Below are 12879 nucleotides of genomic sequence, written 5' to 3'. Positions count from 1 at the left end.
GACAGAATGGGGAGGCTGGGTGTAGTATTATTAGCCTAGTTTCCCAAGATTTGGAGATGGAACAATGAAGTTTGGTATGTCTGAACTCACAACGTCATAACGCATTGTTTTGGGTAGATGGTTTTGTTGCTGTGTGTCCCGAAAGCGCTGTTTGAGAAAATGGCAGAGTTTGTGCTTTAGACTTATTTGCATGTCTCAGCAGAATGTGAATTGCCTGCCTGGATCTAGGAGAGGTGAGAAAGGCTGAGGGAGGTTGTGCCTCAGGGGAGGGGTGGAGACGGCGCCAGGCTGCCCTGCACCTGGAGCGGGGTGAAGGAGAGGCTTTGCGAGGTAAGAGGCCTGGTTCAGAGCCATAAAACAATAGACCCATCACCCTCTGAGTGATTAAGGATCCAGGGCCCCAGTATCAAAGAGAGGATGGTAATACTGGGGGGGGGGGGGATACACCAGACTTGATTTAGGGAAGGGGTCGGGGACCCCTCAGCACAATGAAACTTCAAAGACACGGTGGGGTATAACTCAAAGAACTGGAACCCCAAGACTTTGGTTATGTTTTGTCATGTGGACAATGTCGTCGAAAACGGTCTCGGTATCATTCAGAGAAGTGCTGGGAGTGCTTTGAAGACGCCGTGGACTGGTCGGGCCTCTGGCGGCCTTGACCTGTCCAGGATCGGGAAGAAAACCTCTGCCTCAGGAAGAGTTGTTGAATAGGCTGCGGGAGATGCTTGACCCTTGCTTTGTGATCTGGGTCTTGTGGGCAGTTTGTGACGCTTGACAGAGGAGAGACTGAATGGGCGCTGCAGTGGGTCATGCCCTCCCCTTCTTCCTGAGCAGGACTTTGCTGTGTGCTAAGGGCCCGAGGTGAGCTGGCTCCCTTTCTGGAAACACAGGAACATAAAGGTTTCCAGGAAGACTCCAGTGGCGCGGTGGTGGGACCGTGTCGTGGCAGCCTGAGACTTCAGAAGGGGTGCCTAAGGTGATCGGAGGCACCCGGAACGCATCAAGACTCGGACACGCATGATGCATGTCTTGGTGCGGCTACAGGTGTTGGAGCACCTGTGGATTATGAGCATGTGGAAGAGAGCCTAGATTCGGGATGCGCAGAGGGTGCCTGTCGCAGTGCAGACTATGCACTAGTGGAGAGTTCCTGGACATCGTGGGCACTGAGAAGGAGTAAGTCTCTGACACGTGGATTGGTGTGTGGTGAGGTGAGACTCAGACGCGCAGTGTGCGTGTGGTGGTGCGATCTGGGAGTTGATGAAGAGCGCCGGAAGGCCGGCTGCACCAGGAGACAGAGCGAGTCTCGGATTCTCCGGGGGTGCGTGTCGAAGGTGCCACCGAAGGTGCTGGTGAGGAGTACCGTGGAGCGGTGGACACCAGGGAGCGAAGAAATCCTAACAGCACTGGAGAGGAGGGCCTGGTGATCGGGCCCTCAAAGGCAACATGAAGGAGCACCAGCGTTGGGTGGAAGGCTTCGTGGAAGAAGTTGTGCTGAACGTTACTGGCCCAGGCCAGCAGCCCCGCAGGAGCTGAACTACTGTCCAAGTGCGCCTTGTCCGTGGTGACAAGGGCTCTGGAGTTAGGCCAAGCTGCTGCAGCAGGAGAGGAGAGTGGGGTCGCACCCCCCACCCCCCCAGGTAAAGTGGATCATCGCCTGGGGCGGGGTGCGGCCTCTCGCTGCTGGCAGCTGTGTGCGCCTGTTGCTCTGGCCCAGATTCGGCCCGTGTTGGTCCCGAACGGGGCAGTACAGAACCAGGGCCCAGAGTGGAACTTGGGTGTCATCGTTGATCCATGTTGGGTTAGTGCGCTACGCACTATGTTATGTTGCTTGTATTTTGCAAAGTGTGTGAATCTAGTGATACAACGTACCTAACCTGTTGAGAACGGTTAAAAGTCAGGGTAACTGTTGTTTAGAAGTGGTGGTTGGGAATTAGAACCGCCCAACCCACCGGAAACAATATTACTCATTGTATATGTGTGGAAGGTGTATCGGCTGGTCATTTTGCATATCTTTTTATATAAAGTATACTCATTTTATACAAACTTGTGGGGAGTCCATTTGTGGTGACGTCATTGGGGTTGAAGTGGGCGTGGTTGCACATACTGAACACTAGTGCCTTGGAGATAAGCCTGGTTGCTCGTGTCAAGCTACTAAGGGGGTGAGGGGGGCTGTCTCGGACGGTATCCTATCTTGGCCTAACGTGGGAGCAGGGGAGGTCCGGGTCGTGCACTTGACAACAACGGTGCGCACGGGAACTCCGGCTTCTAACAATTGGCGGCAGAGCAGCGGGATACGATCCTAACGTTATTAAAACGTATATGTGCAAAACCACTCATAGTAATTGAAGCGCATCGCAAATTGACTGTAGACCACAATACCACCACATATTGTATTTGTTTATTGGTTCAATATTTGGAGTGACCCTGTTATTCACACATCATGTCTCAGTAGGGGAGTCTGATAGCCAGTGGGGCTATGGCTGTAGAATGTGAGTTTGACATTGAGGCTTTGTTGTCTTATAAGGTTGAACAATTGAGGAGGTTCTGCAGTGCCTTGGGATGTTCTATGAGGAGTAGTCCCAAGAAGGAGGATCTACAGATGGCATTGAGACCTGGTGGGAAGCCCAAGAGACTCCGGGGACGGGTGATGGTGGGGTGGATGAGGAGGACCCCGGGAATGGGTTTGATCCACAGGATGTGCCAGTGAAGGGTTCAGCCAGTGGGGCTAGCAGTAGCCATTCCGGGAGGAGGTTTTGACCAGAAGAGTTGGAGGAAAACCAAAAGGGTCAGTCTGCATGAGTTGGAGGTGTTAAAACTGAAGACATGGTGATCTCTAAATTTGGTGGGCAGTAGTCAATTAGGCTGGGAGACATAATGTCCTCCACTACTCTGATGGATGGACGGCTGCCCACCAAACCTTTAAACAAGCTTTAAGGTTTCAGCAAGGAAGTGATAAAGCAAGCATAATGTTAGCTAACACTGCTATTAACATTGCTCTTTTGTTTACTCTCTTTCTTATTGTCAGAGTGCGTGGAAAGAGCAGGACTGGAGCCACATAATGGTAAGATATTGCTCTTTAGATTTTCTTGTTGCTCTCGTTTTACAGTCTCTAGCCCCATTTTCTTCTTACAACGAAAAGCACACTCCCTAAGAAAACATAGCCGCACAGGACAAATCAGTGTGTTCGCCATGTTATGTCAGGCATATAAGCGGTATCCAAAATGACTAGAACCATTAGTTACAGGTCAATCTGTTAAAATTATTTTCTAAACCCCTTCCATGCGTGTGGGGAGGGCAGCCGGGGGCCATCCAAAACCTTCCCCACTCATTATTTCGCCCGCACCATGGCGGAATTTGCGCCGCGGTCAACGGGTTAAACATTTTTTGCTAAAATGTTGTTACCAAAACATATTTTGCAATAATCTTATCTTTCTATGTATTGAACTGTTTTGACCAAAATGCCATTTTGTAAATATCTACGTCCCCTTAGCATCTTTTAGTTCACTTTGTATTTTATTTGTAAGAATTGCACCAAAGTGTTTTCTTGCTCAATAGTTCAATGCCCAAAACTCTTTCTAGTAAATCATACTGACGGGAGAAACCTATGCCAGAATCTAATATGTATTGTATTGTAATTTCATTTATAAAGCGCTTTCTACCCCTGACGAGGCCTCTAAGCACTTTTTCGGCAAGTAGCCTGCTACTCCGGAACCCATAAAGGATTAGTGGTGAATTAGTATAGTGAAATATGAAATTGATTTGAGTGATGAATATGTTAGTCAGTTATTTGGATTGAGACGTATGGTGGAGGGATAGAAGAGGGAAAAAGGTTTGCATTTATATAGCACTTGCTACCCTTGATGGGGTGTTGAAGCGCTTTTTCTGCGAGTAGCACGCTACTTTGGAACCTGTAAAGGATTAGGGGTGAATAAGTATCATGAAAATATGAAAGTAATTTGAGTGGTGGACATGATAGTCAGTTATTTGGATTGAGAAGGATAGTGGAGGGATAGATGTGTTCATCTACCATGTTAAACTCACAGCCTTTGAAATATATTGTTTATAAGCAATCTATTTAAAATGTTTTAACATAGATGTCATTGTCATGTTTATTATTCATTTAGATGTAAAGAAAGGATTATTACAGATTCAAAACAAATCTTCAAATATTTATAAAATGTTCTTTAACCCCTTCCATGCTGATGACGGAATCGCTCCGTCATCAGCTACAGTTGAGCTGTGCTGATGACGGAGCGGTTCCGTCATGGCCCGGCCGCCGCGCCTGCGCGGCGCTGATTTCGCGCCTGCGCGGGCGTTCTAAAGAGCGGGGCGGGTCATGACGGAACCGCTCCGTCACCAGCACAGCTCAACTGTAGCTGGTGACGGAGCGGTTCTGTCACCAGCATGCGGCGGCCGCGCGGCCGCCCCGCCCCTTTAGCGCTGCGGCGGAATAGCCGCCGCAGCGAAGGGGTTAATGATAGTTCATAATTCTACCTTATGAAACTGTGTTTTCTAATTAGAAATGCGTATTTCTTGGCTCAAGTTTGTTTTTGGTACCATGGAATGCTATTGTAAAATTGGAGTGGGCATTGAAAAACATAGTTATTGTAAAATAAATTCTGGGTATTTTTTTCACAAAACATGTTTAGGGAGATGATGTTATCTCATACTACAGCCTACAGTACGTGTGCCATATACTAGCAAGTTCAGAGACCTAAACATAAACAACTTCTGTGGCGGATTCATGTTGGCTTGATCAATATTAGGACAATATAGCCAACCCTCCCTGAGATTGCATTTCTTAGTCTCAAAACGCGGATTACGTAATTTACTGATAAACACAGTTTATTAACACTAATTATGGTCTTAGAATGTTGATTTATTTCGGGTTTTTTCTGAATTATATATGTAGTTTGCTAATAACCTCTATCTGATATTGTCGAAACTCTCAAATCAATTTGAAAGGATCGATAAATCAATAATCACATGTAATTACGCATCACTTGAAATACCAATTTTGGTCGCAAACTCACATTCATACCTGAATCAGGATGACCATGGCCGTTGTAATAAATCCTTAAAAGGGATAGAGTCTGCATTGATTGTTGATAAAAGACAATTGAAATATTTTTTTATTTTCTTTATCGGAAGGCAGAGGTTGGTCTTTACGTGTCCCACTTTTAGTCTTTGCCTTTCTTCCCCCATATTTACCCTTTCGGTCTAGGAGTGGGCGGATTCCATAAGACGTCAGGAGTTATTAAAGTTGTAATCTGTACATTTTTCTAAGCAGGAGCAGGTATTTACTGATGTGGGAGGGAAAGGTGACTTTTGTAGGCCAGGTAACCGACTTTGGATTTTCTATCTGTTTTGTTAGCAAGAACAATGTGCATTATTCAGTGACTGCCATGTGCCTGCCATGCTTCGCTGTGCAAACAGCACTTTTGAGGTTCTGGTAGACACATCAGTACCGTGAGAGAGCTACACCTCTCAATATCCAGACTTAAAAGCTATCACACTGAATGACTGTGTTTTGCCTCGCCATCTTTACTTCTTTGCATTGAGCAGTCTCCGTTTGTGTCTTTGCATTCACACTCTAATCACATTAAATATGTATCTGAATATAGAGGGGCACACACGAATAGCAATACTAACCGAGTAGTGCTCTCTGAAAAAGTATCCTAATCATCTTGCCACATTGAATCCTTAACAACTAAACTCCTTTATAATTAACACTCATCCTTCATAAAGGCCTATCCGAGTGACCTGTGAAGCATAGTTCCAATTTCAGATTGACCATATAACATCCTTGAGCAAACTGTTAGAACGCACAAGTCCAGGTTTTTGGTGAGGCGAACGGAACCCTGAATGAGCATCACGCTGGCATTCGGATTCCCACACTACCTAAGCCTTTCTGGGTGACGTACGCATCCTTGCTGATGGGGGCGGTGTCCGAGCCAGTCCCGATTCTTTTAGATCTGTTACCACCTCACACACCATCACCTACACTAACTTACGTCAAAGACTTGTCGAATGCAGTGTCATGGTACTGCAACCACTTAGTTTGAATCCTTTCTTTCCCAAGAAACGCAAACTGCCAAACGTGACACTTATTGTTAAAGTTGGCATTGCTGGCTGGTGTGTTCCTCTGGAAGCGGCTGTCACCAGTCCAATGTTTATATGTGCCAAATCTATGGATACCTGAGTGGTATGGCTCGGGGTTTCAGGGGCCCCTTACCACATCCAACATTCATTCATTCTTTCAGTAATTTTTCATTACACCTCTGTCTCCTGCGTCTTATCTAGTTAACCCTCCCATCACCAAAACTCTGCTAACACGGTGATAGCGCCCTTAAAAAAAATGACATAGCATAAAGAATAGAGGTCTAACGGATTTTCTTTGGCAATGTTTGTTTTACAACAAACATTTGTTTATATTCACACAGCTCTTTACCCTGGCTTTGTTAGGTCGAGCTGCATAGGCAAAAAGACCTTTTGGGATCACTTTGGCTTTTCAGCCAAAAACGTGCATGCGTTCCGTTGCCTTCAACGGCAACGCGTGCACGTGTGGGGAATCACTTGCGGGAGCGCGTGGTGCCATATGTGGGCAATTATCGCTCCTGGTGTTGCTCGCTCTCGCTAGTGAAACACACTCACCCCCTCCTCTCGCCCCTCCCCCTGCTGCCTGCTTTAAGCGCGAGGAATGTTTCTTTAAAAAGGTTGCAGCAACTCATTTTCTGTCCGGCTGTTCCATGAAACCAAGGTGAGGGCACCGCTCCTCGTCTCCTCTCCACCCCTCCAATCTTGCCCGGGTACACTGCCCGATACCCCCTGGAAGCAGACTTTCGCGGAGACCCGCCAGTCACAGGAGAGCTGCGTGGCTGCCTCTGCCAACACTCCTACACTCCTTATTGGGAGGGAGGGGTGGGGGTAGGGAGCAGACCACAAACTCGGTGCTGTGTGTAAAAGGCCACTTTATTAAAACATGTGCGCATCACATAAAATTCCTCAGAAAACGCCTTACAAAACTAAACCTCACTAAATAACCATATACTGACCTTTAACCCCGCCCACCCCTAACATTTCCTTAAACCCACCCCCACCCATACATTAAAACATTACAACCATATACATTATTGCATCAAACATAAACACTTTAAATTCAACCCCTCCGTTAAAGAACTTCCCCTGCCTGCTTATTTTACCCCTGTTAAACCCCAAACATGCGTAACCTAACTATATCTTGACTTGCCTACCCTTTCCATGACAACAACCTAAATCCAACAATAAATCCACAACCTCTGTCAACCTTGACAAAAACTTCCAATAACCCCCGCACGGCACCTGCTTCCAGCGACAATACATAGTCATACCCCTGCACACCTGTACCAACAAATGCCGCCTATCCCCTACAAAAGCAAAAAAAACCCTGGCACAGGAAAAACCCCACGAAAAAACGTGAGGGAGAGTGGGAAGAAATTCACTAACACCTAGGCTCCCAGCCACCAGGTCACCAAACCTAAAATGGTGGCTGGGAGCAGGAGCCCAACCTTTTTATGGTTGGGCTCCATAGGGCTTCTTTTGGGCTACAAAAATGTGTAGCCCAAAACTTAAAATGGCCGGCCCGAGGCCTGCCACCCACCACTCTCCCCGCCCCTCCCAAACTGCCCGGGGAGGACCTTCCTTCGGTCGGCCGCTCCCTGCTAGCCCCCCTTGGGAGGGAGGGGTGGGGGGAGGGAGCAGACCACAAACTCGGTGCTGTGCGTAAAAGACCTCTTTATTAAAACAGGTGCGCATCACATAAAATTCCTCAGCAAATGCCTTACAAAACTAAACCTCACTAAATAACCATATACCGCCCGCCCCTAAAATTTCCTTAAACCCGCCCCACCCATACATTACAACATTACAACCATATACATTAATGCATCAAACATAAACACTTTAAATTCAACCCCTCTGTTAAATAACTTCCCCCGCCTGCTTCTTTAACCCCTGTTTAACCCCGAACATGCGTAACCTAACTATAACTTAACTTGCCTACCCTTTCCATGACGACAACCTAAAACCAACAATAAACCCACAAACTCTGTCAACCTTGACAAAAACTTCCAATAAACCCCGCCACCCAGAAAGCAGTGGGGGGGGGGGGAGCAACTACCCCCCCTTTTTGCCCCCCCAACTATGTCCCCTGCATGGCCTCTAATCGGAATGCGCATGAACTTTCAAGCACCCTGCTAAAACATCCCTAATCTCCAACAAGTAGAGGTCCATGCCAATCCTTGACAAATGCACCTGTCACCTCTAAAAAACTCCACAGCCTCAAAATGCAGCTCCCTATGCATCACTCTCCCGAAACCAAGATGAAAGCAAAACCTGGATATTTCCGAATTCACTTTCCTGCCAGCCCTGTCAATGGCCTCAGGTTCAAAGCACCCCTCCACTCTCTGTGCAGAACCAACTCCGTCCGCAAGACGTGGCACCCAGCCCATTGCGCTTTTAACCCCAGCAAGTCCTTCTTCATGACCCTCATCAATACCACGCCCTTCACTTCGCATAAATCATTCTCCCCCAGATGAATCAACAATACGTCTGGGCACCGCCCCTGCACCATCCATTTATTGAGACACAACAGCAATTCCTTCCACCGCATCCCCCCTTTTCCTTTCTAAATTATGTTAAACAAATGGTCATTAAAGCCCAACATTGCATCTAAAATAACACTAGCATGCCTGGACCTGTGCCCATTTAATAAATGGATGCACCACAATCCAAATGGTCAGTTCCTTCGCCTGGGGCCCGGCCACCGAACCTGCAAGGAGAAAAATGAATGAGATTTACACAAAAGAGGATGACGCATGCGCCTCTTCCGCATTCTGCCTTACGTAACGATGATAACAGTCTGAAGACCAGCGCCCCAGCCTCATTATGTCCCCTCGCGTCCAGCCCCTGTTATGCGCTTCTGTCGCCGCCCCAATCCTTAATGAATGCGTCCCATATTCCGCCCCATCCACCCCAATGCTGCCCAAAGCCTTCTGTGACACCATGTGCAGCTGGTAATCCGTTACCCTCTTGCCATTAGCGTGAAAGAAAACCGCCTCTGGTCCCCGGCCTACCGACACAGCTCGCAACTTACGGACCCACCGAAGGGGGCACATTGCGGCTGGCACTCCCACTTCCAACCTAACCCCCTTTCCTATTCCCCTCTGGTCCATTTTTGAACTGGTCAACCAAATATGTATACCTTCCTCCCCGATGGTCACATCCTCCCACCAAACTCCGTTCTTGACCTTGCTGCCCAGGAGTTCTGACACCCGAAAGCCCACCAAAGAACATCCGTACCATAAGGGTGGAAAATAAACAGGTCTCGAAATCATCCCTACAGACCGCCGGTAGTGTTTCCAACACATGCGCAAGCTTCTGCCAGGAAAGGGGGCGGTGCGCCAAACACTTCCCACCCTCTCCCTAGCCCACCCTTCCAACATCCTCCTACCCACTTCTCCCGCCGAGGGAGTGTATCCCCACAGTAGTTTTCCCATGAATGCAATGCCTGTCAATTTTCCAGCAATGTTAACCCTCGTGAGGCCTTTGTTAATGAGCGCCAGAATAAACTGTATTACATCCTCTACCCGATGCCAGACCTCCACACGCTTACGTGCCCTAGAAGCCAAAAAATTCCTCCAGGCTAGTTGATATGTCGCCAATGTAGATGCTGACAGCGAGCCTACCACCAGTAGTAGCACCCTATGTTGTCTACATACCAAAGGTGCTCCGGCATCGGGGTCGGTGTCCTGTCCGCCTCCTTGGCCAGCCCTCGAAATCTCACCCACTGTGAACGAGACAAAGCATCCGCTATGTCATTGTGCACACCTGGTATATGCAATGCCCTGTCTGAGGCAACTAAGCACAAAAACCCGCAGCAACTTCAGAATCTGTTCATCTCTTGTTGACTGTCTGTTAATGACCTCCACCACCGCCATGTTGTCTACCCGAAACAACACTTTCTTATGTGCCAGTTGTGCGCCCCACAGAGTAAAGGCTACCAGTAACAGGAACAGTTCAAGGAAAGCTATGCTCCTCCTACCATCCTTCCACTGCCACAGCCACTGCTCAGCGCACCACCTGCCCTGCCAATAGACGCCAAATCCTTCACCGCCAGCCGCATCCAAAAAAATTTGCACATCCCACTGTACATCTCCTTCCTCGCCAAAGGCACTCTATTGAATGACTGCAGAAAAACTGACCACATGCGCAAATCCTCCTTCACCCCTGCTGATAGTCGAACATGGTGGTGAGGTAAGTGCTTTGCTGCCAATGCCCGCCCCAAACGCTTGCAAAACATCCTCCCTGCTCTGACCACCCTGCATGCAAAATTAAGATGACTGAGGAGCACCTGAATGTCCTTCACTGTCATCTTCTGTTTTGCCAGCATTCCGTCCAACAATGTCAACATTTTTACCTTCTTGTCCTCTGGCAAGCAAGCCCGCATTGTCACTGAGTCAATTTCGATCCCTAGGAAGGACATGGCCGTGCAAGGATCCATTTTTTTCTCCGGTGCCAACAGCACCCCTATGTCACCCATGAGCTCAGGGAAGCTGTCCAGGGTTGCCTGGCACTCCGTGGAGCCCGGTGAACCGACAAAGAAGAAATCATCTAGGTAGTACGTCACCAATGTGTGACCTGTGTGCCGTGTGAAGTACCACTGCAAAAAGGTGCTGAAACATTGAAATAAAGCGCAAGATATAGAACAACCCATCGGTATAGCTTTGTCCACGTACCATTTTCCCTCGAAATGGATACCCAGAAGATCGCAATCATCTGGATCGACTGGAAGCAACTGAAAAGCCGACATTATATCACACTTTGCCATCTCTGCAATCGTGCCCGCGGTCACAACTAGTGACATGGCCACGTCAACTGAAGAATAAGAAACTGAGGCCGCCTCCTCATCAATTAAATCATTAACCGAGGACCCTTCGGGCCATGAAAGGTGCTGAATCAGCCTGTATTGTCCTTCCTCTTTCTTGGGCACAACCCCATATCGGTGATATGATCAGGTTCTCAGTTGGTCAATCCTCAAAGAGGCCGGCATTCTCCCTTCGCGCACCTCTTTGTCCAGTTATTCTTGTACCACCACCCTGTGTTCCGCCGCTGATTTCAAGTTGTCTGCCCACCGTCTCTGTCGAGGTCCCTGATAACCCAAATGAAACCCCCACTGGGACCCATCCATCAAAACCTGTTTCGCTCCCACATCCCCGTACCCCTGCAGGCCCTCCACCAATGTCGCTAGTCTAACTGGCGTTGGAGCCTTTGGGCCCAGTACCCTGTGGGCCCTTGCCTCCCCTCATGCTCTGGAATTTCTGCGAGGGGCCAGGTGTGTTGTTCCCTGACTGGTTCCATTGCTGGCTTCCCTGTGGCTTGATGCCCCAACAGTTAATGAGGGCGTGACGCTTCCCATACTTTGAACACTCATGTCTAAACTTGCTGTATTCCCTTGTGCAAAGGCCCTTATTAAAGTCCCAGCACGCTCCTGTCCCCGTTTGCGTTGCCCCTGGGCCTCCCACCCCTCCCCGGGTGGGCTACCCCTAAAAGGGCAAGTACACTAATGGCAGCCCGCTAGCCGTGAACACAGTCTTACCACCCGAGGCCGACCCCATGGCGTGTTGCCACAGGTCCGTGTCCAGTTCCCCCCATTTAGCCTCCGGGTCCCACGCCAACCGGGCACGAAATTCCTCATTGTATTGAACCCACTCGTATCCGCCCCCCGTGATCTGGGCCTTCCTAATGACATCCATATATTTAAAGAGGGCTACACAGCGCTCAGGAAACTTCTCGCAGTAGACACAGGCATAAATTAAGAACGCCGCCGTCCAATTCTCGATTTTGACCGGCACCTTAGTCCTTTTGGCCAACTCATGAACCCTCTTTAGACCGGACCTCCCTATGCAACAGCTTTAACAGCTCCACATATTCTCCCTTCCAAACATGCTCTTTAGTAGCCAGCATTAAGTGTGCCCCCAAAGGTTTCATCGGCCTCATATACTGCATTTTTTTAATCTTCAATTCCTTACTCGGCCAAGGCTCCTTGCCCCCTCCAACACCCTCTGTAGTCGTCCTGCTCTCCACCTTGTCACCCATTGCTGCATCCCCTACGTCCGTACCTACCCCGTGGCCCTAACATATTTACCTCTGTGCAGCCTCCCCTCAATCAGCCCCCCCTCACCCCCTGTCCCCACAGACACCATATTAGGTTTGACTTGTGGTCTACGAGTCTCACCTGGCTCTAAGGAGGGTGCCCGGACCGTCACCGGCCGCCTTGCCACCGCCTCCACTTGATCCACTAGCAGAGGTGCCCTCACCGAGGGGCTGTGCTCTCTCCAGGATCCAGATGCCACTGCCTTTTTTTCGGCGCATCCGCCGGTGCGTGTAAAACACTATTAAACACATGAGACGGGCCCCCCTCCTCCTCGACCCTCAATTCCCCTTCTTCGGGGGTATCCTCATCATAATCCAGTACCAGAGGCTCCTCCTCTTGGAGCATCCCCACATCAAAATTCACCCCACAGGCCTTACCGGGCCCAACCTGCACTGTGCTGACCCTAACAGCCCCTGTCCGTACTCCAAATGGGGGAGCCGACTTTACGCGCCGGTACTCCCCCATGCGTTGACCTCTGTGAACTTCCACCTCATCAGACATAACCGACCATCGTGATCCTCTTGTTGTTGGGGCCAGTGAGGTTGTGCCGAACCTTTGTGCGCTGGCTGTGACGGGACCCCCCGCCGGTACGGATTGCGCTGTGCTTGGCTCTACCCTCCATTCCTCTCGGTGTATGTGGGCCGCACACCGCCCTACCTAGTCCTCACCTCTGCGACGCACCCTGA

The 12879-nt window shown here is 49.2% G+C and overlaps 1 protein-coding gene across 1 annotated transcript in view; it reads left to right on the top strand.

Annotated features, from left to right (window-relative positions):
• LOC147728512 (uncharacterized) overlaps positions 1-12879 on the top strand; it is a 270670-nt gene that overhangs the window by 81796 nt on the left and 175995 nt on the right. The window contains exon 3 of the mRNA XM_086963298.1: positions 3026-3061. Coding sequence (XP_086819424.1) covers positions 3026-3061 — 36 coding nt within the window. The remainder of the gene's footprint in view (positions 1-3025; positions 3062-12879) is intronic.

Source organism: Lissotriton vulgaris, chromosome 3_1 (genome assembly GCF_964263255.1).
Source record: "Lissotriton vulgaris chromosome 3_1, aLisVul1.2, whole genome shotgun sequence".
NCBI classification, from domain to species: Eukaryota; Metazoa; Chordata; class Amphibia; order Caudata; family Salamandridae; genus Lissotriton; species Lissotriton vulgaris.
This window is presented reverse-complemented; position numbering and strand designations above follow the sequence as displayed.